General features: G+C 43.1%; 1 protein-coding gene across 3 annotated transcripts in view; it reads right to left on the bottom strand.

Annotated features, from left to right (window-relative positions):
- LOC140729221 (arf-GAP domain and FG repeat-containing protein 1-like) overlaps positions 1-23,835 on the bottom strand; it is a 126,270-nt gene extending 102,435 nt beyond the window's left edge. For all 3 annotated transcript variants that reach the window (XM_073048738.1, XM_073048739.1, XM_073048741.1), the window contains exon 1: positions 23,530-23,835. In XM_073048738.1, coding sequence (XP_072904839.1) covers positions 23,530-23,696 — 167 coding nt within the window. In that variant the 5' untranslated portion in view covers positions 23,697-23,835. The remainder of the gene's footprint in view (positions 1-23,529) is intronic.
- Between the last annotated feature and the right edge of the window lie 3,203 nt (positions 23,836-27,038).

Here is a 27,038-nt window from a genome sequence, read left to right as displayed (position 1 = left end):
GGTATTCAAAAACTTATTGACACACTTCCATGTCACCTGAGATGTACACTTGTGTTTAAGATATAATGGCCTTTCAAACTCCAAATTTCATGGCCAAATCTCCATGATGTTGTTGTTTAGGCAATAAAACTAGCAAGGAGCTGGGATACATGTACAACCAGTTAATCTGGTTTGCTGCTGGTTATCCAAGATACTGAAATGAACTGGTATTGGGTTCATTATTGGTTTGGTCTATTATTATCACGTATACCAAAATAGAGTAAAAAGCTTATCTTGCATACAGTTTATACAGATCAAATCATTACTCAGGGTATTGAAGTAGAACCAAGTAAAGCAATAGCAATGCAGAATACAGCAAGAAAAAAGGTATGGCGAAAGTGCAGTGCAGGTAAACAATAAAGTACAAGATCAAATCGAGAGAGATTATGAGGTTAAGAATCCATCTTGCAATTGCAAGGTCTCTCCTCATTTTTGAACTCAAGATACCCAGGTTGTTCTTAAAATAAAGGGATCTTTAACAAACTTGGGTAGGGCTCTTTGATTATCACAAACAATAATCTGTAACTTCCCTTTGGACTCAGAGCCAACTGGATGTGGCAGAAGCGAGGTGAGGTGAGGTAGCAGGTCCATCACCAAGAACAAGGAAGACCCAAGGTTCAATCGATTTAGGCACTGAGCCAAACTGGAACGGTCAGGTACAAGCTGAACAGAGGCAGTGGGGCCCAAGTCCCAGAGCGTGTCGAAGCAACTGAACCCCATGTATGGTTGACAGTTTAGGCTCGTCTCTGAATGAAAATAAGGGTCTGTGGACTTCAGTTCAGAACTCTATTTGTTTGTGTTTATTGTTTGTATGCTTTGTTTTTTTCTCCCTGCGCAGTGGCTTATTGACTGTTATTTTTTATAGGTTCTTTTGGGTTTCTTTGTTTCGTGGCTGCATGTTAGAAGACGAATCTCAAGGTTGTATGATATAAAAACACTTTGATAATAGATGTATTTCTGAACACCTTTCTAAAAGATGGGCCTTGCATCTACAGTATGTGGCACTCCTACTCCGCATAAAAGAACACAAAGAGCTGCAGAGAGTAGTGAACTCTGCCCATACATCATGGGTATCCCTCCCCTCCATCGGTGATATTTACAGAGGCTCTGTCTCAAGAGGGCAACATTTAAAGATCTAGGCCATATCTTTGTGCAGCTACCCAAAATTCTCTGGACTCTGGGCAGGTCCAAATGATTAGAAGATGCTGAATGTCACACCACAGGCAGGAAGTACAGAAGCCCTAAGTTCAAAAACAGCTGAGGTACTTCCCTTCAACCACTTGGTTCTTGAACAAAAGAACACAATCCTCACCACTACCTCAATATAGCCACTCTATTACCACTTTGCTCTGCAATTAACTTTTTTTTATTCTTTGTTCTTTCTTGTAAAATCAATTTGTATAATTTGTATTTAGAACATAGAACAGTACAGCACAGGCCTTTCAGCCTACAATGTTCTGTCGAACTAATTCAACAAATGACACTTAATTAATCTAACCCCTCTTCCCCGCACATTGACCATATCCCTCCCTCCTCTGCATACTTGTGTGTGTGGCTATCTAAGAGTCTTTTAAAAGCCTCTTTGTTAGAAGCCTCGACCACCATCCCGGCACTGCATTCCAGACCACTATCAATGTAAAAAATGCCTTTGCAGTTCCCTCCACTGACCTCAAATACATGCCTCTAGATATTTCAGTCCCGAAAAATATTGTTTAATTATTGAGTCACTAAGCAGGATAGGCTCTTTTGCCCCTCTGAGCCGCACCACTCTGCCCAGCAATGAATTTAACCCTAGCCTAATCACAGGACAATTTACAATGACCAATTAATCTACCAACTACTGGATATTTATTCTAATCTATAACCTGTGTCATTTTATAAATGTCCATCAAATAATCCCTCAGCCTCTACTGCTCAAGAGAAAACTTGCCCAGTTAGTCAAACCTCTCCTGATAGTGCGGCCTCCAAACCAGGAAGTATCCTGACAAACTGCCTCTGCCCCCTCTGCAAAGTTCCCACGTCCTCCCTACCTGAACAGAATTCAACACAATATTCTAAATGTAATCTAACCAGAGTTTTATAAAGTTGCAGCATATCAGAATCAGGTTTAATACCACTGGCATACATTATGAAAGTTGTTGTTATGTGGTAGTAGTACATTGTAATACTCAATAACTGTGATTACAGTAAATATATACTTATATTAAAACGTTAAACTAAATTAGTAGGGCAAAAAAAAGGGTAAAAAAGTAGTGAGGTACTGTTCATGAGTTCAGATCCATTCAGAAGTGGATGGCAGAGGGGAAGAAGCTGTTCCTGAATCATTGAGTGTGTGCCTTCAGACTTCTGCACCTCTTTGCTGATGGTAACAATGGGAAGAAGGCATGTCCTTGCTGGTGGAGGTCCTTAATAATGGATGCCACTTTTCTGAGGCACAACTCCTTGAAGGTGTCCTGGATACTATGGAGACTAGTGTCCATGATGGAGCTGACTAATTTTACGTCTCTTTACAGCTTATTTTGATCCTGTACAGTAGCCCCACCCCTATACCAGATGGTGATACAGCCAGTTAGGATGCTCTCCATGGTACATCTGTCAAAATTTGCAAGTGTCTTTAGTGACATACCAAGTCTCCTCATACTCCAAATTAAATACAGCCACAGCCATGCCTTCTTTGCAGCTGCATCAATATGTTGGGCCAAGATACTTAGATGCTGATACCCAGAAACCCTTTCCACTTCTGAATCATGGCTCCTCAACAACCAAAGGCAGCATGCCATACACTTCGTTTACCATCCCATCAAGCTGCAGCCACTTTTAGGATGCCAGCCCAAGATCCCTCTGTTCACCTATGCTGTTAAGCATCTGTCATTTAAACTGTACACCCCTTTATGTTGGATTTTGCAAAGTGCACCACCTCACATTTGCCCGGATTTAACTCCATCTTCGACTTCTCCACCCATTATCCACAACTGATACATATCCCACTGAATCATTTAAATCAGAATCAGATTTAATATCACTGGTATAAATTGTGAAATTTGCTACTTTGCACTCAGACCCAGCATAGCGCTGATTCATTACAATGCAGTTATTCAATTCTTTATTGAAATTTTGAAAATGACAAAAATACCTTCTAAACAACATTTAAAACTTCTCAAGAGCTGCTACTATTACAGTAAACATTCAATCAGCCAATCAAAGTGCTTTACATATGCTCTGATAGTCAATTGCTTCTTCACCAATTTGTTCCATTTCTTTCACCCATAATGTTTGGAAAACGGCCTGCAACTTCTAGTGAGTGTACACATCTAAGATGTCTAGGAAAAGCATTAGCATGGATAGTGAGAGCCTCAATAACGAAGAGCTTCGAAGATTGGCAGAGCAACGCATCCTGAGTGAATCTGAGGACACTGATGGAAAGCAGGAAACACCAGCAAGAAACCTCACCACAAAATTATCCAGCTCTAGCATCACCACAAATCATGGACCAGTTCATCGATAGTGACCCTGACTGGGAGAGAATCAATAAGGCAAAGAGAGGTGTTCACGACATGATTTTTTGCTACTGAGAACCGCTTCATAAGAAGAGACTTAAGAGAAGGCAGTCAAATCTTAATGTACACTAGAAGAAGCCAAAGTTAGAGGAGGACCCACAGTCTGGTCCTCTCTGAGATGTAACAACCACCCACTTCCCTCCACTGCTGCTGTGATGTGTTGCTGCTCCACTGATGTACAGGTTAGGCCTATTTGTGTGTTTGTCACTCCTCGAATTACTGTGTATACATAAAATAATATATCTCAAGTTTGACTTTTTTTTAAATCAGGCACACATGTCCATTTACGTAATGTTATAATGACCACGCATTGCACTCCACCTCCAAGGAATGCATCCTCAGCGTTAAGCGGGGTCTGAGTGTATATAATAATAGAGGAAAAATGAATTAAGGAATACATATTAAATAAGTAAATTAAATAAGCAGTGCAAAAATAGAAATAAAAGAAGTAGTGAAATAGTAATCATGGGTTCAATGCCCTTTCAGAAATCGGATGGCAGAGGGAAAAAGCTGTTCCTGAATTGCTGAGAGTGTACCTTCAGGCTTTTGTACTTCCTTCCTGATAGTAACAACGAGAACAGGGCACGTCTTGGGTGATGGGGGTCCTTAATGATGAACGCCACGTTTTGGAGGATTGCTCTTTGAAGATGTCCTGGATACTACAGAGTAACCTTTTATGCAAATCATAGGACCACCAACTGTCTGCAAACTTACTCACCCGCACAATCACATTTCATCTAAATCACGTATAGGGATGACAAGCAATAGAGCTCCCAGAGGAACATCAGTGATCACAAATCACAAGAGGTCCATCCACCACTACCCTCTGCAGTCTACAGGCAAGTCAATTTTGGGTCCAATCAGCTGAGTTAGGATTCTATGTATCCTAACTTTCTAGATGAGTCTACCATGCAAGCCTTCGTTGAATGCCTGTATACATGGATTTATACAACATCCTCTGCTCTACCTTCAATCACATCCTCAAAGAACTTCCAGGTTTAACCCCTGTTTTTCCAGTGAGTATTGTTGATATGATGCTCTGTGTCTATGGTGCTGCTACATGGGGGAGGATGGATGATGCTTTTTCAGCTGCTTGTGTGAAGGCGGAGGTGGTTTCGGGGCTTCAGTGCTTTTATCATTCATTCTATAGGGCTTCATGTTTTGTGGATGTCTGTGAAGACTGCTAATTTCAGGCTGTATACTGTATACATACTGTTATTAAATGAACCTCTGAACCTTATTATCAACCTGCACTGCACTTTCTCTGTAACTAACATTATTTTCGGCATTGTCATTGTTTTTCTTTGTATTACCTCGGTGTATCTATGCTTTGAAAAGATCTTATGGATGGACTGCACCTCGGTACATATGACATTAATAAACCAATTTCAATTCCAAGTCTGGGCTAGATTTGTTACAACTCCCTAACTTTCGTGAAACTACTAAAACTATTGCACTATTAATAAAAAGAGCCAGATATTACTTTATTTTAAATTGATGATGCATGGCTGTTTGTTGGAATAACCTACTCCACAATCAAATCCACCTTTACATCAATCCGGAGTGATTAGATACACGGTTTATTTGGCAGGAAACCGCAGAGAACATTGATCCTTGGTACTTCCAACTCAGCTGCTCTGTGGGACGAGGCAGAATTACATGGAGTCTGGGAGAGAGGGCGGGGTGATTGAAACCAGGCGCTAGCTGAGCTCTCTCCTGCAAGTGAACCATGTGCTCAACACATGGTCAAAGATATTTCCTGCTCTTTCAAGCTCTGGCAAGAAACGGTAAAGCTGTGAACAACAAGGTAACGAATTAATTTCCCCCAACCCCATCACCTATACATGGGAAGGGGGAATAGAGGTGGAGATGTGCATTGTCCTGGGAAATCCATATGGAGTAGTACTTCATCTGAAGGCTATGCAAGAAGAGTGATAGTGACTCTTGGCTAAGGTAGGATGAAAGTTCGACAAGAAGTTCCCACTCACCATCCAGTCATCTGACATTGTGCTACAAACCACATGCAAGTGGATAACCAGTGCAATCAGGAATAGCAGTGAGAATTCATTTCTTCTACATAAATCAATACAGCACTTCAAACGTAGCAAAATGTGGCTAACATTCTCTACAGCAGGAATTCCCATCCTTTTTTTTTTGCCAAGAAACAATACCATTAACTGAAGGGACCGTGGACCCTTTGTTGGGAACGCCTGCTCTAGGGTGATTTTCATCTTTGCACAGAAGTAGAATGAAAATCTAGAACACCTCTTGGTCCACTGAGTCCACACTGACCATCAGCAATCCATTTACATTAACCCTAGTTTATTCTTCCAAAGTCCTCATTGGATTCCACTCCCCACCCACACAACTGATGTGGGGGGCATTGCACAGTGATTAGCCCACTGACCCTGCACGTGGTTGGGATGTGGGAGGAAATCAGAGCACATGGGGGGAAACACACGCAGTCACAAACACAACATGCAAACTTCAGCCATTGAAACTGGTTCTCTGGGACTTTTAAGACATCAAACCCAAGAGTGTGCTACTCTGCTTCCTTGAGGTAGGGGAAGGGGCAGTAATCAAAAGCCTAGGCAAAAATGTAGCTTTGAAGGTGAAGGAAAATGGGTGGAAAAAAATAACCAGAGAAAGATTTTAAAAAATACACACAATAAGAGAATGAGAGGGGGAAGAAGAACAAAATCAATATTAGTGGGAGCTCAGTTGTCAGAATATCAGTATTGATATTTGGGCTACTAATCCAGGAAACAGAATTCAAACCACCACATACAAACTGCTGCAGGAACTCAGCAGGTCAGGCAGCATCGATGGAAATGAATAATCATGTTCAGGGCAAGACCGTTCTTCAGGACTAGAAAGGAAGAGGGAAGACGCCAGAATTAAATGGTGGGAAGGAGGACCAGCTGAAAGGCGATAGGTGAAGCCAGGTGGTGGGAAAGGTAGAGGGCTGGAGAAGAAGGAATCTGATAGGAGAGGAGAGTGGACCGTGGGAGAAAGGGAAGGGTGAGGGGGATCCAGGGAGAGGTGACAGGCAGGTGAGAAGAGGTAAGAGACCAGAGTGGGGAACAGAGGAAGAGGGAAGGGGGAGGGAATTTTTTTTTTTAAAACAGAAGTGGGGGGAAATCGATATTCATGCCATCAGGCTGAAGGCTATGAAAACATTAACTGATAAACTAAGACCAGCGGACACAGCCTCAGGACAGAGGGGCATCCTTTCAGATCGGAGATGAGGAGGAATTTCTTTAGCCAGACAGCGGTGAATTTGTGGAATTCATTGCCATTGGCAGCAAGGGAAGAACAACCTTGTCCACAAGTTTAAGTCTTTCACCCATTCTGAGAACGGGGGCCAGATATAAATCAAGAAACACTTTACCCGTTCTCAGCTGCAACACACAACAAACAAACATCACATCACTCTCCTGACAAAATCAAAGCGACCCAGAGTTCAATGACTAATGCATTGGTAGTAAAGGTCAAAGACTGAAATCAGAATCGATCCTGTGATTGAAACATGGATAAGACAGAAACTGTGACTGAAGTGTTGATGAGTTAGGAATGGGGAGAGGAATTGAACAATGGATGGGACTGAACCATTCAGTCATAGAAAAGTACATCAGAAACAGGCCATTTGACCCATCTAGTCTGTGTTGAGCCATACTGCCATTTTCCTGCACCCAGACCATACCCTTCTGTACACTGTTCTCCGAATTAACTCATCAAGAAAAAGAAAGGTACACTTCCTACTCCCAACTGATCATTTTCGGACAATTAATGTCTATCAACATGGCACACCATCGAAGGGGAGAAATGACTGTATTGAAGCTGCCAGACAATGCTAGAAGCTCATTAGGGAAATTACCACCGACATATCGTAAATAGCAGAAATTGTCCTACCAGTATTGTTAGCAACATGCGGTTTTAAAAAGCACTGTGATCAAAAGCTGAATACTTTGAGTCATATTGTGAACTAATTAAATTACCTCCCGAGATAACTGTACATTGCAGACATTGGTTGCAAGTGTTTTCAGAATTCAGCTGCACAGTGTACTCTACACTTGCAAAGCATCCACTCAGCTCAGGAAGCAGTAAATAAAACCCAAATTCAGAATAAGCAGAGATAGGGAGCATTCTAACTGGCTGCATTACCATCTGGTATTGGGGGGGGGGGGGGGGGCTACTGCACAGGATTGAAGTAAGCTGCAGAATGATGTCAAATTAGTCATGGGCAAGAGCCACTGTAGTATCCAAGATATCTTCAAGAAGTGGTGCATCATTAAGGATTCTTATCACCCAGGTTACGCCTTGTTCTCATTGCTACCATCACAGAGCAAGTACAGGAACCTGAAGGCACACACTCAGGGATTCAAGAACATCTTCCCATCTCCCATCCAATACTGAACCCATGAACACTACCTCACTACTTGTTTAACTTAACTAATTAATATACATATATACTTACAGTTTTATTATATTATCATGTATTGATTGCTTTGTATGCTGCCACAAAGTTACAAATTTCATGACACATGCCGCTGATATTAAACCTGATTCTGATTGATAGCCTGATGGCCGAAGCTTGGAGACGGGAGGACCGTCTGTGTGTGTGATTGAGAGGGAGGGTGGTAAAGAGGAACAGGACTTGTTTTGTTATGTGTTCAGATGTTATGGGCATCAAGCATGTCGATGCCGGAATGTGAGCGATACTTGTGGACTACCATGAGAACATCTTTAGATTTGTTGGTTGTTAACGCAAATCTGTATGGTTTCACTGTATGGTTTTATGTATACCTGATAAATTTGGTACATTGGTCTTCATAAATCAAAGTACTGAGTACACGAGATAAGATGCTATGTACAAGATGTTGGTGACGCCAAGGAGCTGCTAGGAGTTCACTCCGGACGCACTGAAGTTGTTATTTTGTTTTCTGATAAATAGCTTTTTGTAAACATTGGCAGCATTCTTTTCACTATTTTTGCAGGTTTGATTTTTGTCACACCTGGTAAACACCCTTGCACTAAAGTACTAAGCAACTCCAGCATTTTTCCTTTGGTCATTACCCACACATCTAACAGCATCACACTGTAAACCTATGTTAACGCAGTTGAATGCCCCTATTGCTCCCCGTTACCTCAAGCTACAGAAGATCGCACTGTACTCTGATGTATATGACAATAATCTAACTAAACATTAGCCACCAGTTCAGTTCCCATATCTAAACTGTTGCACTTCTCTATCTCACCACCAACACACAGCATTCAGGCTCTCTTTCTTCCATGGTCTCTCCAGCCCTCCCCCTTCTCTCTACTGCTTAAAACAGGTTTGATTTCTCATTTTTCTGTGGCTTTATAAGGCATTGGTCTGACTGCGTTTGGAGCACTGTGAACAGTTTTGGGCCCCTTATCTAAGAAACTGTCTGCTGGCATTGGAGAGGATCCAGAGGAGGTTCACAAGTGATCATGGAATGTAAGGGTTAACACACAAGGAAACTTTGATGGCTCTAAGTACAGTCGCTGGAGTTTAGAAGAATGGGGTGGGGGGGGGGTTCTCCTTGAAACCTATCGAATACTGAAATTGATATTAGAATGGACGTGGAGAGGATGTTTCCTATAGTGAGTGACTCTAGGACCAGAGGGCACAGACTCAGAATAGAGCTGGAGTTCCCAACCTGAGGTCCACAGACCTCTCAGTTAATGGTAGAGGGTCAATGGTACATAAAAAAAAAAGGTTGGGAACCCCTGGAATAGAGATGTGGAGCGATTTCTTTAGCCAGAAAGTGGTCAGTCTGTGGAATTCATTGCCACAATGTGTAGGCCAAGTCATTGGGTATATTTAAATCAGAGTTGATAGGTTCTTAATTAGTAAGAGTATCAAAGGTTATGGGGAGAAAGTAGGAGAATGGGGTTGAAAGGGATAATAAATCAGACATGAAGGCACAAGCAGACTCAATGGGCAAAATGGTCTCATTCTGTTCCTATGTCTTATGGTCTTTTCATAGTTCTGATGAAAAGTCAGAAGTCTGAAAGATTAACATTTTCTCCCTCCATAGATGTTGCCTGACCAGTGAAGGACCAATACAATTTGTTTTTGCTTCAGATTTCTGGCATCTGCGGTTTGTTGCTTCTCGATACTGATTGACAGATCCAGTCACAGAGGTTGTAAAACTGCTGCTTTCACTCCGGCGTTCTTTCAAACCACAGACGTTTTAATCATATATAACAATCACAGCACGGAAACAGGCCATCTCGGCCCTCCTAGTCCGTGCCGAACTCTTAATCTCACCTAGTCCCACCTACCCGCACTCAGCCCATAACCCTCCACTCCTTTCCTGTCCATATACCTATCCAATTTTACCTTAAATGACACAACTGAACTGGCCTCTACTACTTCTACAGGAAGCTCATTCCACACAGCTATCACTCTCTGAGTAAAGAAATACCCCCTCGTGTTTCCCTTAAACTTTTGCCCCCTAACTCTCAAATCATGTCCTCTCGTTTGAATCTCCCCTACTCTCAATGGAAACAGCCTATTCACATCAACTCTATCTATCCCTCTCAACATTTTAAATACTTCAATCAAATCCCCCCTCAACCTTCTACGCTCCAATGAATAGAGACCTAACTTGTTCAACCTTTCTCTGTAACTTAAGTGCTGAAACCCAGGTAACATCCTAGTAAATCGTCTCTGCACTCTCTCTAATTTATTGATATCTTTCCTATAATTCAGTGACCAGAACTGTGCACAATATTCCAAATTTGGCCTTACCAATGCCTTGTACAATTTTAACATTACATCCCAACTTCTGTACTCAATGCTCTGATTTATAAAGGCCAGCTTTCCAAAAGCCTTCTTCACCACCCTATCTACATGAGACTCCACCTTCAGGGAACTATGCACTGTTATTCCTAGATCTCTCTGTTCCACTGCATTCCTCAATGCCCTACCATTTACCCTGTATGTTCTATTTGGATTATTCCTGCCAAAATGTAGAACCTCACACTTCTCAGCATTAAACTCCATCTGCCAACATTCAGCCCATTCTTCTAACCGGCATAAATCTCCCTGCAAGCTTTGAAAACCCACCTCATTATCCACAACACCTCCTACCTTAGTATCATCGGCATACTTACTAATCCAATTTACCACCCCATCATCCAGATCATTTATGTATATTACAAACAACATTGGGCCCAAAACAGATCCCTGAGGCACCCCGCTAGTCACCGGCCTCCATCCCGATAAACAATTATCCACCACTACTCTCTGGCATCTCCCATCTAGCCACTGTTGAATCCATTTTATTAGTCCAGCACTAATACCTAACGACTGAACCTTCTTAACTAACCTTCCATGTGGAACTTTGTCAAAGGCCTTGCTGAAGTCCATATAGACTACAACCACTGCCTTACCCTCGTCAACATTCCTCGTAACTTCTTCAAAAAATTCAATAAGGTTTGTCAAACATGACCTTCCATGCACAAATCCATGCTGGCTACTCCTAATCAGATCCTGTCTATCCAGATAATTATAAATACTATCTCTAAGAATACTTTCCATTAATTTACCCACCACTGATGTCAAACTGACAGGTCTATATTTGCTAGGCTTACTTCTAGAACCCTTTTTAAATATTTATTTTCTATAGTTTTGTTTTCATTTAATAAAATAGTTTTATTTTTCATTTTATTTATTTATTTATTTAGAGATTAAGCACAGTAGCAGGCCTTTCTGGCCCAATGAGCCCATGCCGCCCAATTATAACCATGTGACCAATTAACCTATTAATAGACAATAGACAGTAGGTGCAGGAGTAGGCCATTCGGCCCTTCTAGCCAGCACCGCCATTCACTGTGACCATGGCTGATCATACACAATCAGTACCCTGTTCCTGCCCTTTCCCCATATCCCTTGACCCCCGCTATCTATAAGAGCCCTATCTAACTCTCTCTTGAAAGCATCCAGAGACTTGGCCTCCACTGCCTTCTGGGGCAGAGCATTCCACATATCCACCATTCTCTGGGTGAAAAAGTTTTTCCGCATCTCTGTTTTAAATGGCCTACCCCATATTCTTAAACTGTGGCCTCTAGTTCTGGACTCACCCATCAGTGGGAACATATGTGCTTCCTGCCTCCAGCGTGTCCAATCCCTTAATAATCTTATATGTTTCAATCAGATCCCCTCTCATCCTTCTAAATTCCAGTGTATACAAGCCTAGTCACCCCAATCTTTCAATATATGACAGTCCCACCATTCCGGGAATTAACCTTGTGAACCTACGCTGCACTCCCTCAATAGCAAGAATGTCCTTCCTCAAATTTGGAGACCAAAACTGCACACAATACTCCAGGTGGGGTCTCACCAGGGCCCTGTACAGCTGCAGAAGGACCTCTTTACCCCTATACTCAATTCCTCTTGTTATAAAGGCCAGCATGCAATTAGCTTTCTTAATCCACACTTCTTTGCTTATGTGGAAGCAAACCAGAGCACCTAGAGGGAACTCATACAGATACAGGGAGAACATACGAACTCCTTATAGAGAGCAACAGAAAAGTTGTATTTTGATATAAAATGAAAAATTCAGTGCAGTGTTTCCACTAAGGACAGTTAATAACTACAACATCAAAAAGGGGAAGGTGGAAGGCGAGGACAAATGCAATAAGTGCAAATCTATAGCGGTGGAAGTAGGTTCATTGACAAATATAACCAAGAACTGTGGTCTGATTTAGCTTCAGCAGTAAACGTAACCATTACAAAATGGTAGTAAGGTATGTGTAAGATGTGTCTGAGATGGTGTAGTGTTCTAAATGCCCTTTACTAAAGGCAATGAAACACAAAGGTGGCAGCAAAGGTAGACAAAGGGGTAAATAAGACTAAGGAATGCTGCCCTTTATTAGCCAGGAAGGTTAAAGTACAACTTTATAAAACATTAAAGATTCCACACAGAGAATTGTAGTCCAGATGGTGATGTAGCCAGTTAGAATACGCTCCACAGTACATCTGTAGAAATTAGCGAGTGCAGAGATTCTCAGAAAAATTCAAGGAATTTTTAAGTTACCATTTGAATCACCAAGTCATAGAGGCAATGAACAAAGTGCTGGGTAATGAGTTGAACTGGGTACCTGACTGACAACATAGATATGGAAAGCTGAAGGAAGGCTGATGGGGTGAAGATATGTCTCTACCAAAGAAAGTGTAAGGCTTTCCCTCCCTCTGCTAGCCTTGGGCAAGTTGTAGCACCTGCTTAGTCTCTCCGATCAGGGCCACATGACACCATGGGAGCAGGTGGTGGATGGTTATAGGAGCAACTAGTGCATATCACAAGTCCTGGTGATGTGATCACTTATGTCAGGCAGACAATCTCTGAAGAGTATTGATAATGGCTGGATCATCTGTCTTCTATATATACTGCCCAGAAGGCAATGGCAAACCGCTTCTGTCAAAAACTTTGCCAAGAATTACATTGGTTACAGAAGGACTATGATTGCCCATGTCACACAACACAGCACTTAACAAATGAACAAACAAAACTGAAGAACTCTCTTCAATCCCTTCATTTGCCCCACCCACTGCTGGAATCCCCATACCCATTTATACGCTGCCCTACTATGAAGCTCAAAATATACCCTCCAAATATCACTATACTGGGGCATTCAGGGGAGAATTGAAAGAGTTGAAGACAATCTCTTAACTTCATGACATGCACTTGCCATACCAGACATGGGCAATCACTTCCAATGTTCACTCCCTACATGAAGTAATGCCTTTATACAGCATGTACTATACAGTTAATGCAAGATTTAGGACCTCTATACTTATGCAAGCAAGGACTCAGTATTTATAGATGCCACTACACCGTTCCCATTCGCTCACAGACCCTGAGTGCGTCCCTCCATGACTTTACCGTAAACCAGGGGTTCCCTACCTTTTCTATGCCATGGACCTTACCATTAACCGAGGGGTTCATGGACCCCAAGTTGGGAATCCCTGCACCTATTTGCTTCACTGAATTGCAGAGGGAACTTGCAATATCCAGAACATCTTCAAGGAACAGTGCCCAACATTAAGGAGCCCCATCACCTAAGCCATTCTCATTGCTACCATCAGAAAGGATGTACAGGAAACTGAAGGCACACATTCAGCAATTCAGGAACAGCTTCTTCCCCTCTGCCATCTGATTCCTGAATGAACACTGAACTCATGAACTCTACCTCACTACTTTTCTTTGCAATGACAACACAGACAAAGTGCTGGAGGAACTCAGAAGGTCAGGCAGCATCTATGGAAATGAATAAAAAGTCAACATTTCAGGCCAAAAACCTTCATCAGGACTGCTACTGCTATTAAACAACTACTACTTTTTAATTTCAATTTTTACATACATATATGTCACATTATATCTGAAATTTACGTAACATTACCAAAGCAGAGAATGCTAGGATTGTGGGCTGACAAATATAGTTAGATTCAGTGAAAACTTTTAGACATTCCATGGAACTTGGGCTGGGAAGAGGGGAGAAAGTTATTTGTACATAGAACACGAAAAGACACAGCACAGGAACAGGATCTTCAGACCAAATTAAATGAATACCTTCTGTTTACACATGATCCATATCTTTCCATTTTGCATATTCACATGTCTATCTAAAAGCCTCTGCTTCCATCACTATCCCCGGGACAATACTCCAGGCTACCATACAACGTGTAAAAAAAATAGCCTTACAAATCTTCTTTGAACTTCCCCCTCCCATCTTAAAATTATTCCTTCTAGTTCAGTCGTTTGTTACATGCCACGTCGTACTGGAAAGGAAAGGGGTAGACATCCGAATAAAAAGGTGGGGGGGGGAAAGGAGAAATCGACATTCATATCATCAGCTTGGATGCTTCCCTGATCGAATACAAGGTGCAACTCCTCCAACCTGAGGGTGGTCTCCTCTTATTCCAAGATGAGCCAATGGACAGACATGTTGGAACGAGAATGGGAATCAGAATTGTGGGCAAAAGCAATGTGGGGAACTGTCACCAGATCGCTCTTACCTGTATATTGTATAATCATTATACATACACAGTGCACATTGTAAATACACTTGGGTACTTTGTAAACTGAGCCATTATACTCACTCTTTGCACTCTACCTTGCATAACTTCTCCCCTCTGTACACTGTGTACACTCCTTGCTCTCTGCACCTGATCACTGCACTGCATTTGCGCCATGTTCCCCATTTACAATCTCCGTACACTTCACGTGCACACATTCCACATGTATACTGCAGAGTTTCCAATCTCAGTACTCCCCTGTATACACTGCCTGGATATTATATGATCCTTTCACACATCCCCTGCAATGCTGCACACTACACACACACTCACCTGTACTGAACTTCCTCCAACACCTTACTCTGCGTTCTGTCATTGTTTGCCCTTGTATTACCTCAGTGCACTGTTATAATGAAATGGTCAGTATGGATAACATGCAAAACAAAGATTTTCACTCTACCCCCATACACATCACAAAAATAAACCACATTCATACAAAGCCAATGTTGCATATACACCCTGCCTACTATTTAGAATCAGAATCAGGTTTAATATCACCAGCGTTATGTCATGAAATTTGTTAACTTTGCTGCAGCAGCACAACGCAATATGTAATAGAGAAAAGACTCAATTACAGTAAATATATACATGTTAAATAGTACATTAAATTAGTAGTGCAAAAATAGAGGGGAAAAAGTGAGGTAGTGTTCATGCATTCAATGTCCATGCAGAAATCGGATGGCAGAGGGAAAGAAGCTGTTCCTGAATCATTCAGTATGAGACTTCAGGCTCCTGTACCTCCTTCCTGATGGTATCAATGAGAACAAGGCATGCCTTGGGTGATGGGGGTCATTAATGATGGATGCTGCCTTTTTGAGGCACCACTCCTTGAAGATGTCCTGGATACTACAGAAGCTAGTGCTCATGATGGAGCTGACTGAGTTTACGACTATCTGCAGCTTACTTCAACCCTGTGCAGTAGCCCCACATCCCAGACAGTGATGCAGCCAGTCAGAATGCTCTCCATAGTACATGTGTAGAAATTTGAGTATTTTTGGGAGACATACCAAATCTTCTTAAACTCCTAATGAAATATAGCCACTGTCATGCCTGTTTTTGCAATTGCATCAAATACTGGGTCCAAGTTGATCCTCAAGAGATACTGATGCCCAGGAGCTTGAAAATTGCTCTCTCTCCACTTCTGATCCCTCTATGAGGACTGGTGTGTGTTCCCTCTTCCTACCCTTTCTGAAGTCCACAATCAGTTCTTTGCTCTTCCTGCCACTGAGTGCAAGGTTGCATATCCATATGGATATCCAATGGTCCAATACTGGAAAACTACACACCTTGGCACCTTCTTTCCCTCAGGTTGGTACTAACCACTGTGTGTATATTCCCTCTCGACATCTATCCCTTAGTCATTCTCTTTTCTATCTTCTGTTTTCTGGGAAAAGAAACAAGAGCATAAAATCTCAGGCAACCAGATTCAAGAACAGTATAGGATTTTGTGAATAAGACATGTGAAAGCCACAGTTCTTTACTTCCATCATGAACAAATAAAAAGCAGTCACCTTCCACTGATATCACTATGTCAGATATCCTCTTAAAGTGAACTCAATGGCGGTGTTTGTGAATATGCAGAACAATTTCTATTATGAACAGTATGTATCATCTGTCACCCTTTGCATTACCAATTCACCAAAACTAGCATTGACAGTCTGTCCGGAGCTCCTACGAGCAGCCCAGCCAGGGTCCTAGGTGCCTTGGTTGGAACAACAGCAGGTGCCGTTAGATTGTTCAGGGGTATCTGACATGCACACAGTCATGTCACGATGCTCTTGGTAGCGGAACCACCACGTCTTGGTGGATCAGTTTAAATACTTCAGGTTTACCCTTCCTATTTACATTACAAGCCTTTTCGTCCCATTCGAAACCATGGAATGGGCCATCATAAGGGGGTTGATGTACATCATGGTGGATAAAAACAAATGAGGTAGAATGTAGGTCAACTGGAACCCAAGAGTGCTGTATATCACGATGGGAGGCAGGAATAGGTGTAAAAGAATTGAGTTTACTGAGGAGGGGAGAACGCTGCTGAGAATCCCACCAGGTTGTTGTGGCATCAGGAATAAAATCACGCAGTACCCGTACACCAACTCAGCTGCAGAGAACTGCAGGTCCTCTTTTGGAGCTGTTCTGAGCTTCAGCAAGACCCTTAGTGGACGATCGTGCCAACACTCTTCCGTCAGTGAGCCTTTATGGAATAGTGGAACCGCTCGCTCTGGCCAATGGATTTGATACACCATGGTGTGATGCAATTTAATGCTGAGGTTCTGGGCCATTGCAGCCCAGTGGTCAGACATGAAATGGGGACTACAGTCGGAAGAAATATCGGATGGGGCCCCGCCAAGCAACCCAGGTGTTGATGAACACCCAAAACATGTCCACTGCCATTGCTGAAACTAGAGGGACGACCTCTGACCACTTGATGATATGGGTATGGTCCACCATGATAAGGAGACGCGTGAAACCGCAGTGGTGGTGGGGGAAAAGAGAACCAATAAGGTCCACACGAATGTTGTCATACCATCGCTCAGGGACCTCGAAAGCAGCCAATGATGCCTGAATGTGATGGTTAATTTTTGTCCTCTGACACACAATACAGGCTGCATGCCAGTCTCGCACCTCCTTCCCAAGGCTGCGCCACAGAAACTTTAAAGCAACCAGTTCCTATAAAGCCTTCCCACCCAGATGTGAGACATCACAAATGGAGTTAAATACAATCCGCCTCCAGTTTGCTGACACTATGGGCGAGGGCCTCCAGTAAGACATCACACAAGCGAGAAACTCTTGCAACCCTGATCTTGACGTCTACGAACCGTGACTCCTTTCCTGTAAGCCTGGACCTCTGGGTCGGTAGCTTGATCGGCTGTCATGCCAGCGTAGTCAACACTGATACGTATGGGATCAACGGCAGGCCGTGAGAGGCGATCAGCCACAGCGTTACTTTTCCCTTCAATGTGCTGTACGTCAGTTGTGAATTTCAAAATGTAGGTTTAGTGGCGTTGCTGCTGTGCAGACCAACAGTATGAAGCTTTTTTGGCCAATGCGTGCACGAGGGGTTTATTATCAACGAACACTGTGAAATGCCGACCCTCCAGTAGAAAATGAAAGTGGTGGATGGCCAGATAGAGACAGAGAAGCTGGCTGTCAAACGTGCTGTACTTCCTCTCGGGGTCTGGGGGGGGGGGGGGGCAGCAGAGCTGCCGGCTGAAGAAGGGGAGTGACAGCCACATGTCTCCAACCAACTATTCATGCACAGCACCCACTGCATAGTCTGAGGCATTAGCAGTGATGGCTAGATGTGTAGGGTCACATTACAAAGAGCTCGTTTGGTGATATGGCAAATGCTCTGGTCACATCTACTGACCACTCAAGCATGTGATTGGGGACACTGCCATTTAGGGCACTAAACAAGGGGAGAACAAGTTCAGCAGCTTGTGGAATGAAACGGTGTTAGAAATTCACCATACCTAAAATCTCTTGCAGTGCTTTGGTAGCGTGGGGCAGTAGAAAGTCCATAATATAGCGGCGACTTTTGACTGAAAGTTTGTCTGTGAAGATGCGATGGCTGAGAAAGTCAATAGTAGACAACACGAACTGGCATCAGCAGAGTGAATAATCAAGCCCATGTTAGCCAAAGCACTTAAAAATTGTGTGGAGATATGATGTGTTTGGTTTTGAGTGTGCTGGTGACAAGTATGGCTTCTAGATAAGCAAAAAGGAAATCTAAGCCTTTTAAGTCCATTAGTCTCTGGAAAATCCGTGCTGCATTTTTCAGCTCAAATGGCACGCACAGAAACCCAAATAGACGAAACAGGTTATAACAACTGTTTGGGAACATCCTCAGCACACACAGGCACCTGACTTTATTTCAACCAAAAGAAAAAGCCTAAGGAACAAATGTCATCATCATAGAAACAGCTCCATTCCATCTGCCACAAGTGGGACTTCCCAGTGGCCAAACATTTTAATTCCAATTCCCATTTCCGTTCCAACATGTCGGTCCATGGCCTCCACTTTTGTGAAGATGAGGCAACCCACAGGGTAAAGAAGCAATACTGTATATTCCATCTGGGTAGCCTCCAACTTGGTGGCGTGAATATTGATTTCTCCTTGCAGTACAAAAATTTCTCTCCACCTCCTCCTTCTTCCATTCCCCACTCTGGCTTCTCACCTGCCTATTAACTCCCCCTGGGTACCCCACTCCTTCCCTTTCTCCTATGGTCGACTCTCCTCTCCTACAGGGTTCCATCTTCTCTAGCCCTTTAAATTTCCTACTACCTGGCTTCACCTATCACCTTCCAGCTAGACCCCTTCCCCACCACCCATCTTTTTATTCTGGTGCCTTCCCCCTTCTTTCTCAGTATTGAAGAAGGACCTCAGCCTGAAACGTCAACCATTTATTTATTTCCATAGATGCTGCCTGAGCTGGTGAGCTCCGTTGGCATTTTGTATGAGTTCCTTTTGTTTTCCAGCATCTGTAGAGTCCATGTGTGTTATCATCAAGAAGTTATTGGACTTGGCAGTGAAAAGATCTTCAATCACAGATCACTGGACCCTCTTCCACAAAAAGAGGACATACCTGCAATGCTACAATCAAAACCATCTTCTGAATGTGGTAATGACAAGATGGATCTCTCTCCAGCCTGCCATAGGTAAAGATATCACCTGTCTTCCTCAATCCTTGTCCTCTAATTTCCTCCCTGAAAGCAGCGTAGGTTCTGTTCATCTAGAGCAGGGGCTCCCAACCTTTTTTTATGCCATGGACTAATACCATTAAGCAAGGAGTCCATGGACCCCAGGTTGGGAACCCATGGTCTAGAGGCACAGTGAACATAATCTTTCTTATACACCAACTCCAAGAGTAGTATCATCACAATATCTAGTTTTTTTTCATCCTCATGAAAGCCTTTGACTCCAACTGGGAGCAACTCAAAGGTTCAAGTTAATGTCAGAGGAAGTATACAGTATACAATCTGATATCCTTGCTCTTTGCAGAGATCCACAAAGCAGAGAAAAAACCCCAAAGAATGAATGACAGAAATATTAAAACCCCCAAAGCCCCCCTCCCCCCATGCACAAGCAGTAGCAAGCCCCCAGAGGCCATGATCTCCAAACCATCAACAAAAAACATCCCAACACTTCAACATCTTAACAGGCCCTTTCTCTCACTAACGAGGGGGAGAGATCATTCCTGCCATAGTGATCCATCTGCAGAGCATCCCATCAAATTTTGCCCACATACAGAAATCCGTCATCTTATGCTTGCTTCTAGATGATCAAATTCTAGCCGACAGATCTACAGAAGAGTCAAACGCGGTGCAAGACTGCGTCACTACCCAAACACTGTTCAATCGTCAGAGCGCAGCACTTCACATTTAAGAAACTTCCTGCAAGGGTGAAGTTAATCTTCAGAACTAATGAGGTGTCATCTCCTGATAAACATAGTCAAAGTCAGCCAAACGTCAGTGGGGCTGCAGAATGGAGAATGTGGTCTAGGCTCCGGGCAACTCAACCTGACATTTGGGTGATGATTTAGGCACCAGGCCAGATTGTGGGACCAGATGCGAAGGACAGGCCTGTTCAGCTCACTGCTCCACTAAGGGACAAGGAACAGACTCTGTGGACTTCAGTTTAAAAAGCTAGTTACTTGCATTTATTATTCACGTTATTCTTTTTCTCTGCACATTTGGTATTTGATCGTCTTCTTTTTTTTAATTTTCTGGGGGTTTTTGTTTTATGGTTGCCTGTTAAGAGACAAATCTCAAGATTGTATAATGTATACATACTTTGATAATAAATGTACTTTGAACTTTGAAGATGCACATGTTTGTCCACGTTTAAATACCAAGTTCCAAGCTGTCACTGACTCATTCGCTGAAGCAGGTGACAGCATGTTCCTGCCACTTGACATCTGCAAGTCAAAGGTCCTTCACGAATATGCCCCCCACCCCACTCCATGAACTATGAAGAAACAGAAGAATGCAGATGCTGGAAGCTGGACAACACTGGAGGAACTCTGTGGATCTATGGAGAGAAATAGATGTTTGCCTCCATTTCCCTCAAAGCTGTCGCTTGACCCACTGATCAAAGTTCAAAGTAAATGTTATTATCAGAGTACATATATGTCACCACATACAACCCTGAGATTCATTTCCCTGTGGGCATAATCAGCAAATCTATAGAATACAAACTATAGAAGTATCAATGAAAGATCAAACAGAGTGCAGAAGACAACTGTGCGAAAGCAAATATAAATAAATAGCAATAAATAATGCGAACATGAGATAATGAGATAAAGAGCCCTTAAGTTGTGGAAACATCTCAATGGATGGACAAGTGAGTGTAGCTATCCCCTTTCGTTTAACCGCCTGATGGTTGAGGGGTAGTAACTGTCTTTGAAGCTAGTGCTGTGAGACCCAAGGCTCTTGTACTTTCTACTTGATGACAGCAGTGAGAAAAGAGCACGTCCTGGGTGGTGAGGATCTCTAATGATGGATGCTGCTTTCCTACAACACTATTTCATGCAGATACACTTAATTCCTCCTCAAGCATTTTGATTTTTTTTAACTATGCTTCTCTTACAAAGGGCTACGGCATATTCCTGAAAAACATAGACCACTTTCCAGATGTCAGGAGTCAACTATCTGAAAGACATTGATGACAAAATCCCTACAAAATCCTTCAACTGTAAAGGGCCAGTACGTTGTTAAAGGCAAAATCATTAAGAGTGCTGATGTACAGAGGGATCTTGGGATCCCAAGTCCACAGCAACTGCACAGGCTGTAAAGGCAACATGTGGCACGCTTGCTTTAGCACTCCGGGCACTGAGTTCAAAAGTCAGGAAGTTATGCTGCAGCTTTATGAAATTCTAGTTAGGCTGCATCTGGAGAATTGATTCAGTTCTGGTCGCCCCGTTTTAGGAAGGCTTTGGCGAGGATGCAGAAGAGGATTTGAAGGCACGTGCAATGAGAAGAGGTTGGACAAACTTGGATTGCTTTCTCTGGTGTAGTGGAGGCAGAGGACAGACCTGAAAGAATTTCACAAGATTGTGAGAGTCATAGATAGACAGCAAGTATCTTTTTCCTAGAGTCCAAATGTTTTAACACAAGAAGGCATGAATTTCAGACGAGTGGGGGTCAGGTCAAAGGAGATGTGTGGAACTAGTTTTCTTTTTTTAAGTACACACACACGAATACACTGCTGGGCTCAAAGGAGCCAATACAATAGAGGTGTTTAGATAGCTAGGGAATGGAAGGATATGGGCATTGTGTAGGCACAAAGGATTAGCTTAGAAAGACATTTAATTACTAGTTTTATTGGTTTGACTCAACATCGTGAGCCGAAGAGCCTGCCCTGTGCTGTTCCAATCCATGTCCAGTGGATGGATAAGCAAACTAAGTTCAGTATCCTCTCCCAGGCCAACATTCGCAGCATCGATGCCCAAGCTAGTCAGTAGGCTCTACCATTCACATGCCAGACACCAAACAGAGCCCCTGTTCTGTGCTCTGTAACAGTGAGAGATCATCAGGCCGACAAATGAAAGGGTGTGCCCAGAGCCACCCTCTTAAACTGCAAGCCCACGACACTCAGAAATGGAGGAAGTATATCTGGAAGTCTATTCAGGAGCACAGAGACTCTGCAAAAGACACAAACCACCCACCCACCCGCCACATCTGTGTGGGAGTATTCAGATGCAACATTTTTCTCATCAGTCAACTTACAAAACTGATGTGGGTGCAAAATCATCCTCAATCCTGAGAGATTGCCATGGATGGAGAAACCCCCAAGGTGTCCCATCACACTGCCCCCATTCTTATTGATTGCAACTCTTATCCACTGCTGATCCTTCACACAAGCACGTCACCCACGAGAACTCCCTCTCCTCCCCCCCCCAACCCCGTTCCAATTCACATAACCCTCATGGGATGTTGCCTAACCTCAGTATATGCCGCGCTCTGGCCCGATATTCTCAGACAATCTCTTTGACCCACTACCGTCAGGAAGGGGGTACAGGAGCATCAGCGCTAGGACTGCCAGACTGGGTAAGAGCTTCTCCCACAGGCTGTGAGACTAATGAATACCCTGCCACCACCGAGGTCTCGTCACTAGGACAGTGAGCCGTTTACTGTTTACCTGTGCTGTGCTTCACTACGTGCATTTTAAAATATATTTTATTTGATTACATGTTGTATATTTTGTATAATGTGACGGGTGTGATATATGTTGTGTGGGTGCATCGTGGTCTGGAGGAATGATGTATGTGTGTACAGTCAGATCACAATAAACTTCAACTTGTACGATAAACCAATCTGTGTACAATCCTAGCCCCAACATGCTTTCCACCAGGTGTTTAGCAAGCTATCAGCTCCGCTTGTCACTTGAATCTCCCCAGGTCCTATCCAGTGTCCCACTTCTGGTTATTTGGCCAGATGTTCCTGAAAATCCTACTACCCAACAGATACAGCCTGTTCACTCTAACCCTGTGACTCACTTCCACCTCCTCCCAGGATTCCCTACCCATGACACAGTATAACACACCTACCCCACCCCCAACTCACAGAATGACACCCTCACCTCCCCATGCCCTGGCTCACACCCTCCTGGGATCTCCACCCTACATCACTGGACTCACAGGATGCCCAAACATGTGGAACATGATGTAGGTGCCCACCTCCCCCCCCCCCCAGAGACACACATACTCCCCAACCCCCTGGGAGACACACATACTCCCCAACCCCTACCCCTGGGGGGGGGACGGGACCCTGCTCCCCCATCCCCACGCCCGGGATCTCTCTCCCCACTCCCGGGGTTACTCACAGGATTCCCGAACAGGAGGTACACACGAAGCTGCCGACCGTGATGTCGATGTAGGTGGGCCCGCGCTGCTCGCACTCGAAACATTGCCGGTTGTGCGTCCGCGCGCCCAGCTCGCGCACCAGCCTCAGGTGCTTCTCCTCCTGCTTTCGGCGAGCCGTGGCCGACATGCCGGCGGCCGGAGCCCCGTAGGCGGAGAGAGAGAGAGAAGCAGCGGCGGCGACTCGGGCGATCGATCAGCTTTTCCTTCCCTCCTCCCCTCAGCCGCGTCTCCTCACCGCCGCCATTACCTGCCAATCATGGGCCGGGGGCGGGTCTACGGCGAGCCGGCGGCAGACGGCAGCCGTCAAAACCGCGACCGCCACTTCGAAATATACACACCACGTGGGTGCAAAATCACTACTTCATGGAGATTTTAAAATAGAGTGTTACTCGATTTTCATTGTTAATTTCTCTTTCATAACCTTGAAAATATTAATTTATAAGCTCATGTACAATATTTCTCTTTAATAATTTTCAAAATATTTATTTATACACTGTTTGCTTGATTTGTTTTTTTTCACTTTTTCTGTGTCCATTGGGGATTGGTCCTTATTTTTCAAATTGGGTTCTTTCAGGTTTCTTGCTTTGTGGCTGCCAGTAAGCAAACAAATCTCAAGGATGTAAAATTTATACATTCTTTAATAATAAATGCACTTTTAATCTTTTGAATCTATAGTTGCTGAGATACATTTCAGGGTAGGAAACATCCTCTCTACATCCACTCTACCAAGGCCTTTCACCATTCGATAGTTTTCAATGAGGTCGCTCCCCCCATTCTTCTAAATTCTAGTGAATACAGGCGCAGAGTCATCAAATGCTTCTCATATGACAAGCCATTCAATGCTGGAATAATTTTTGTGAACCTCCTTTGAATCCTCTCCAGTTTCAGCACATCCTTTCTAAGATAAGTGGCCAAAACTGCTCACAATACTCCAAGTGAGGCCTCATCAGTGCCTTATAAAGTCTCAACATTACATCCATCATTAAGGACCCCCATCACCCAGGACATGCCCTCTTCTCATTGTTACCATCAGGATGGTGGTTCAGGAGCCTGAAGGCACACAGTCAGTGTTTCAGGAACAGCTTCTTCCCCTCTGCTATCCGATTCCTAAATGGACATTGAACCCATGAACACTACCTCACTGTTTTTAATCACTACTTATTTAATTTAACTTTTTAATATATCTACTGTAATTTACAGTTTTATTATTAAGTTTTGCAATTTACTGCTACCACTGAGCAGCAAATTTCAGGACATAAGGATATTAAACCTGATTCTGATTCTTTTTCATTATCTTGAAAACATTCAATTATCAGATTATCTATGGCATTTCTCTTCATTAACATTAACATGTTAATTTGTAAGTTTTTATAGTATTTCATATTGTTCTAAAAACTTATCCATGTTCATTTCTCTGTAATTCATAGAGGCAACACCCAGGTCATGTTCTCTTCTCGCTGCTGCTTTATGGTAGCGTAGTGCTTTACAGTACCAGAGACCCAGGTTCAATTCCCGGCACTGTCTGTAAGGAGTTTGTACGTTCGCTCCGTGACCACGTGGGTTTCCTCACACAGTCCAAAAATGCACCTGTGGTTAGATTAATTGGTCATTGTAAATTTTCACGTGATTAGGCTAGGGTTAAATCAGCCCTAGCTAGTTACTGGGAGTTACTGGGCCGTGCAGCTCAAAGAACTGGAAGGGCCTGTTCCTCACTGTATCACAATAAAAAAATATAAAAGTTAAATTAAATAAGTAACCATAGTGCCAAAATTAAATAAGTAACCATAGTGCCAAAAAGTAATGAGGTAGTGTTCATGGGATCATTGTCCATTCCGATGGCTGTTCCTGAATCGTTGAGTGTGTGCCTTTAGGCTTCTGTACCTCCTCCCTGATGGTAGCAATGAGAAGAGAGAACTTAGAACTTAAAAAGTGAACTTAACTACACATTGTTCCAGTCCACCCAGCTGAAAATGGGTACTGGCAAAATACTGGGGGTTAACTTCATTATAGACTGGAGTCCTATATGGGGGGGGGGGGGGGAGTCTTGTCTTGTACTCTCAGTCACTTCATGCCACGGAAACCGGGACAGACTTTAACTTTAATTTTAACTTTTGAAGATGTCCTGAATACTATGGAGGCTAGTGCCCATAATGGAGCTGGCTGAGTTTACAACTTTCTGCGGCTTATTTTGATCCTGTGCAGTGGCCCCTCTGTACCAGACGGTGATGCAGCCAGTTAGAATGGGGCCTCTTTGCTTGAGACAGATGATGTACTGCAGCCTCTCCCCGCTCTCTCACAGCTCTCACTTTTTCATCTGTAGGTAACACAGCGCCATTACAGCTCAGGGCTTCCCAGAGTTCGGAGTTCAGTCCCAGCATCCTCTGTGAGGAGGCCCTGTAGTCCTCCCCATGGAATGCCTGGATTTTCCCTGGGTGTTCCGGTTTCCTCCCACAGTCCAAGGACTTACTGGGTAGGTTAGCTGGTCATTGTAAATTATCCCATGATTAAGCTGGGGTTAAATTAATGGCACAGCTCGTAGGGCCATCCACCATCTGCTCCAATGGCTTCACATGAACCTGATTTGAGAGTCTAACACCTTGTCCAAGGGTGATCTGCAGGCTAGCAAATGGAAGGAGCGCCTTGCACCTCATTTGGTAGAGATGCATCTCTACCCCACCACCCAGAGCAGGATGAATTAAAGGAGGAGGGGTGGCATTACTAATCAGGGAAAATGTTGTGGTAGTGCTCAGTCAGGACAGACTGGAGAACTCATCTAGTGAGACATTATGGATGGAAGTGAGGAATAAGGAAGGTACGACCATATTAATGGGCTATATTACAGACCATCCAACAGTCTGAGGGATTTAGAGGAATAAATTTGTAGAAAGTTCACAGACTGTGGCAAGAAACATAAGGTTGTGATAGTAAGTGATTTTAACTTTCCACACATTGCATACAGTGAAAGGACTTGATGGGATAGAGTTTGTCAAACATGTTCAGGTAAGCTTGCTTTCTTTCTTTTTAAATCTTTTTATTAATTTTCAAACATAGACATAATAACAATAGTAATATGGAGAGATTGGGAATACATAGTTAATAAACAGCATATACAAGTATAAGCTGTAGATAACATGAATGTACTAAACCTCCCAAACTCATGATGTATTTAACATGATAGAAAAAAACATACCAAAAAAAAGACCCCAAATTAGAAATTTTAAAAAACTAAACAAAGCTGGGCTTTTATATTACGATGGATATAATCAGTAATGTCAATAACTCCACTCCTATCCAGATATTTAAGGGTAATAAAAAGGATTCAGAAAAGGTCGAGTTACGTCATATGAAAGTGTTGAATAAATGGCCTCCAGGTTTCTTCAAATTTAACCGAAGGGTCAAAAATGGCACTTCTGATTTTTTTAAAATTTAAACAAGATATAGTTTGGGAAAATAATTGAATGTAGTAGGA

This window comes from Hemitrygon akajei, chromosome 6 (genome assembly GCF_048418815.1).
Source record: "Hemitrygon akajei chromosome 6, sHemAka1.3, whole genome shotgun sequence".
NCBI lineage: Eukaryota > Metazoa > Chordata > Chondrichthyes > Myliobatiformes > Dasyatidae > Hemitrygon > Hemitrygon akajei.
Note: the sequence above shows the minus strand (reverse complement) of the source record. Positions and strands in the feature narration are given on the sequence as shown.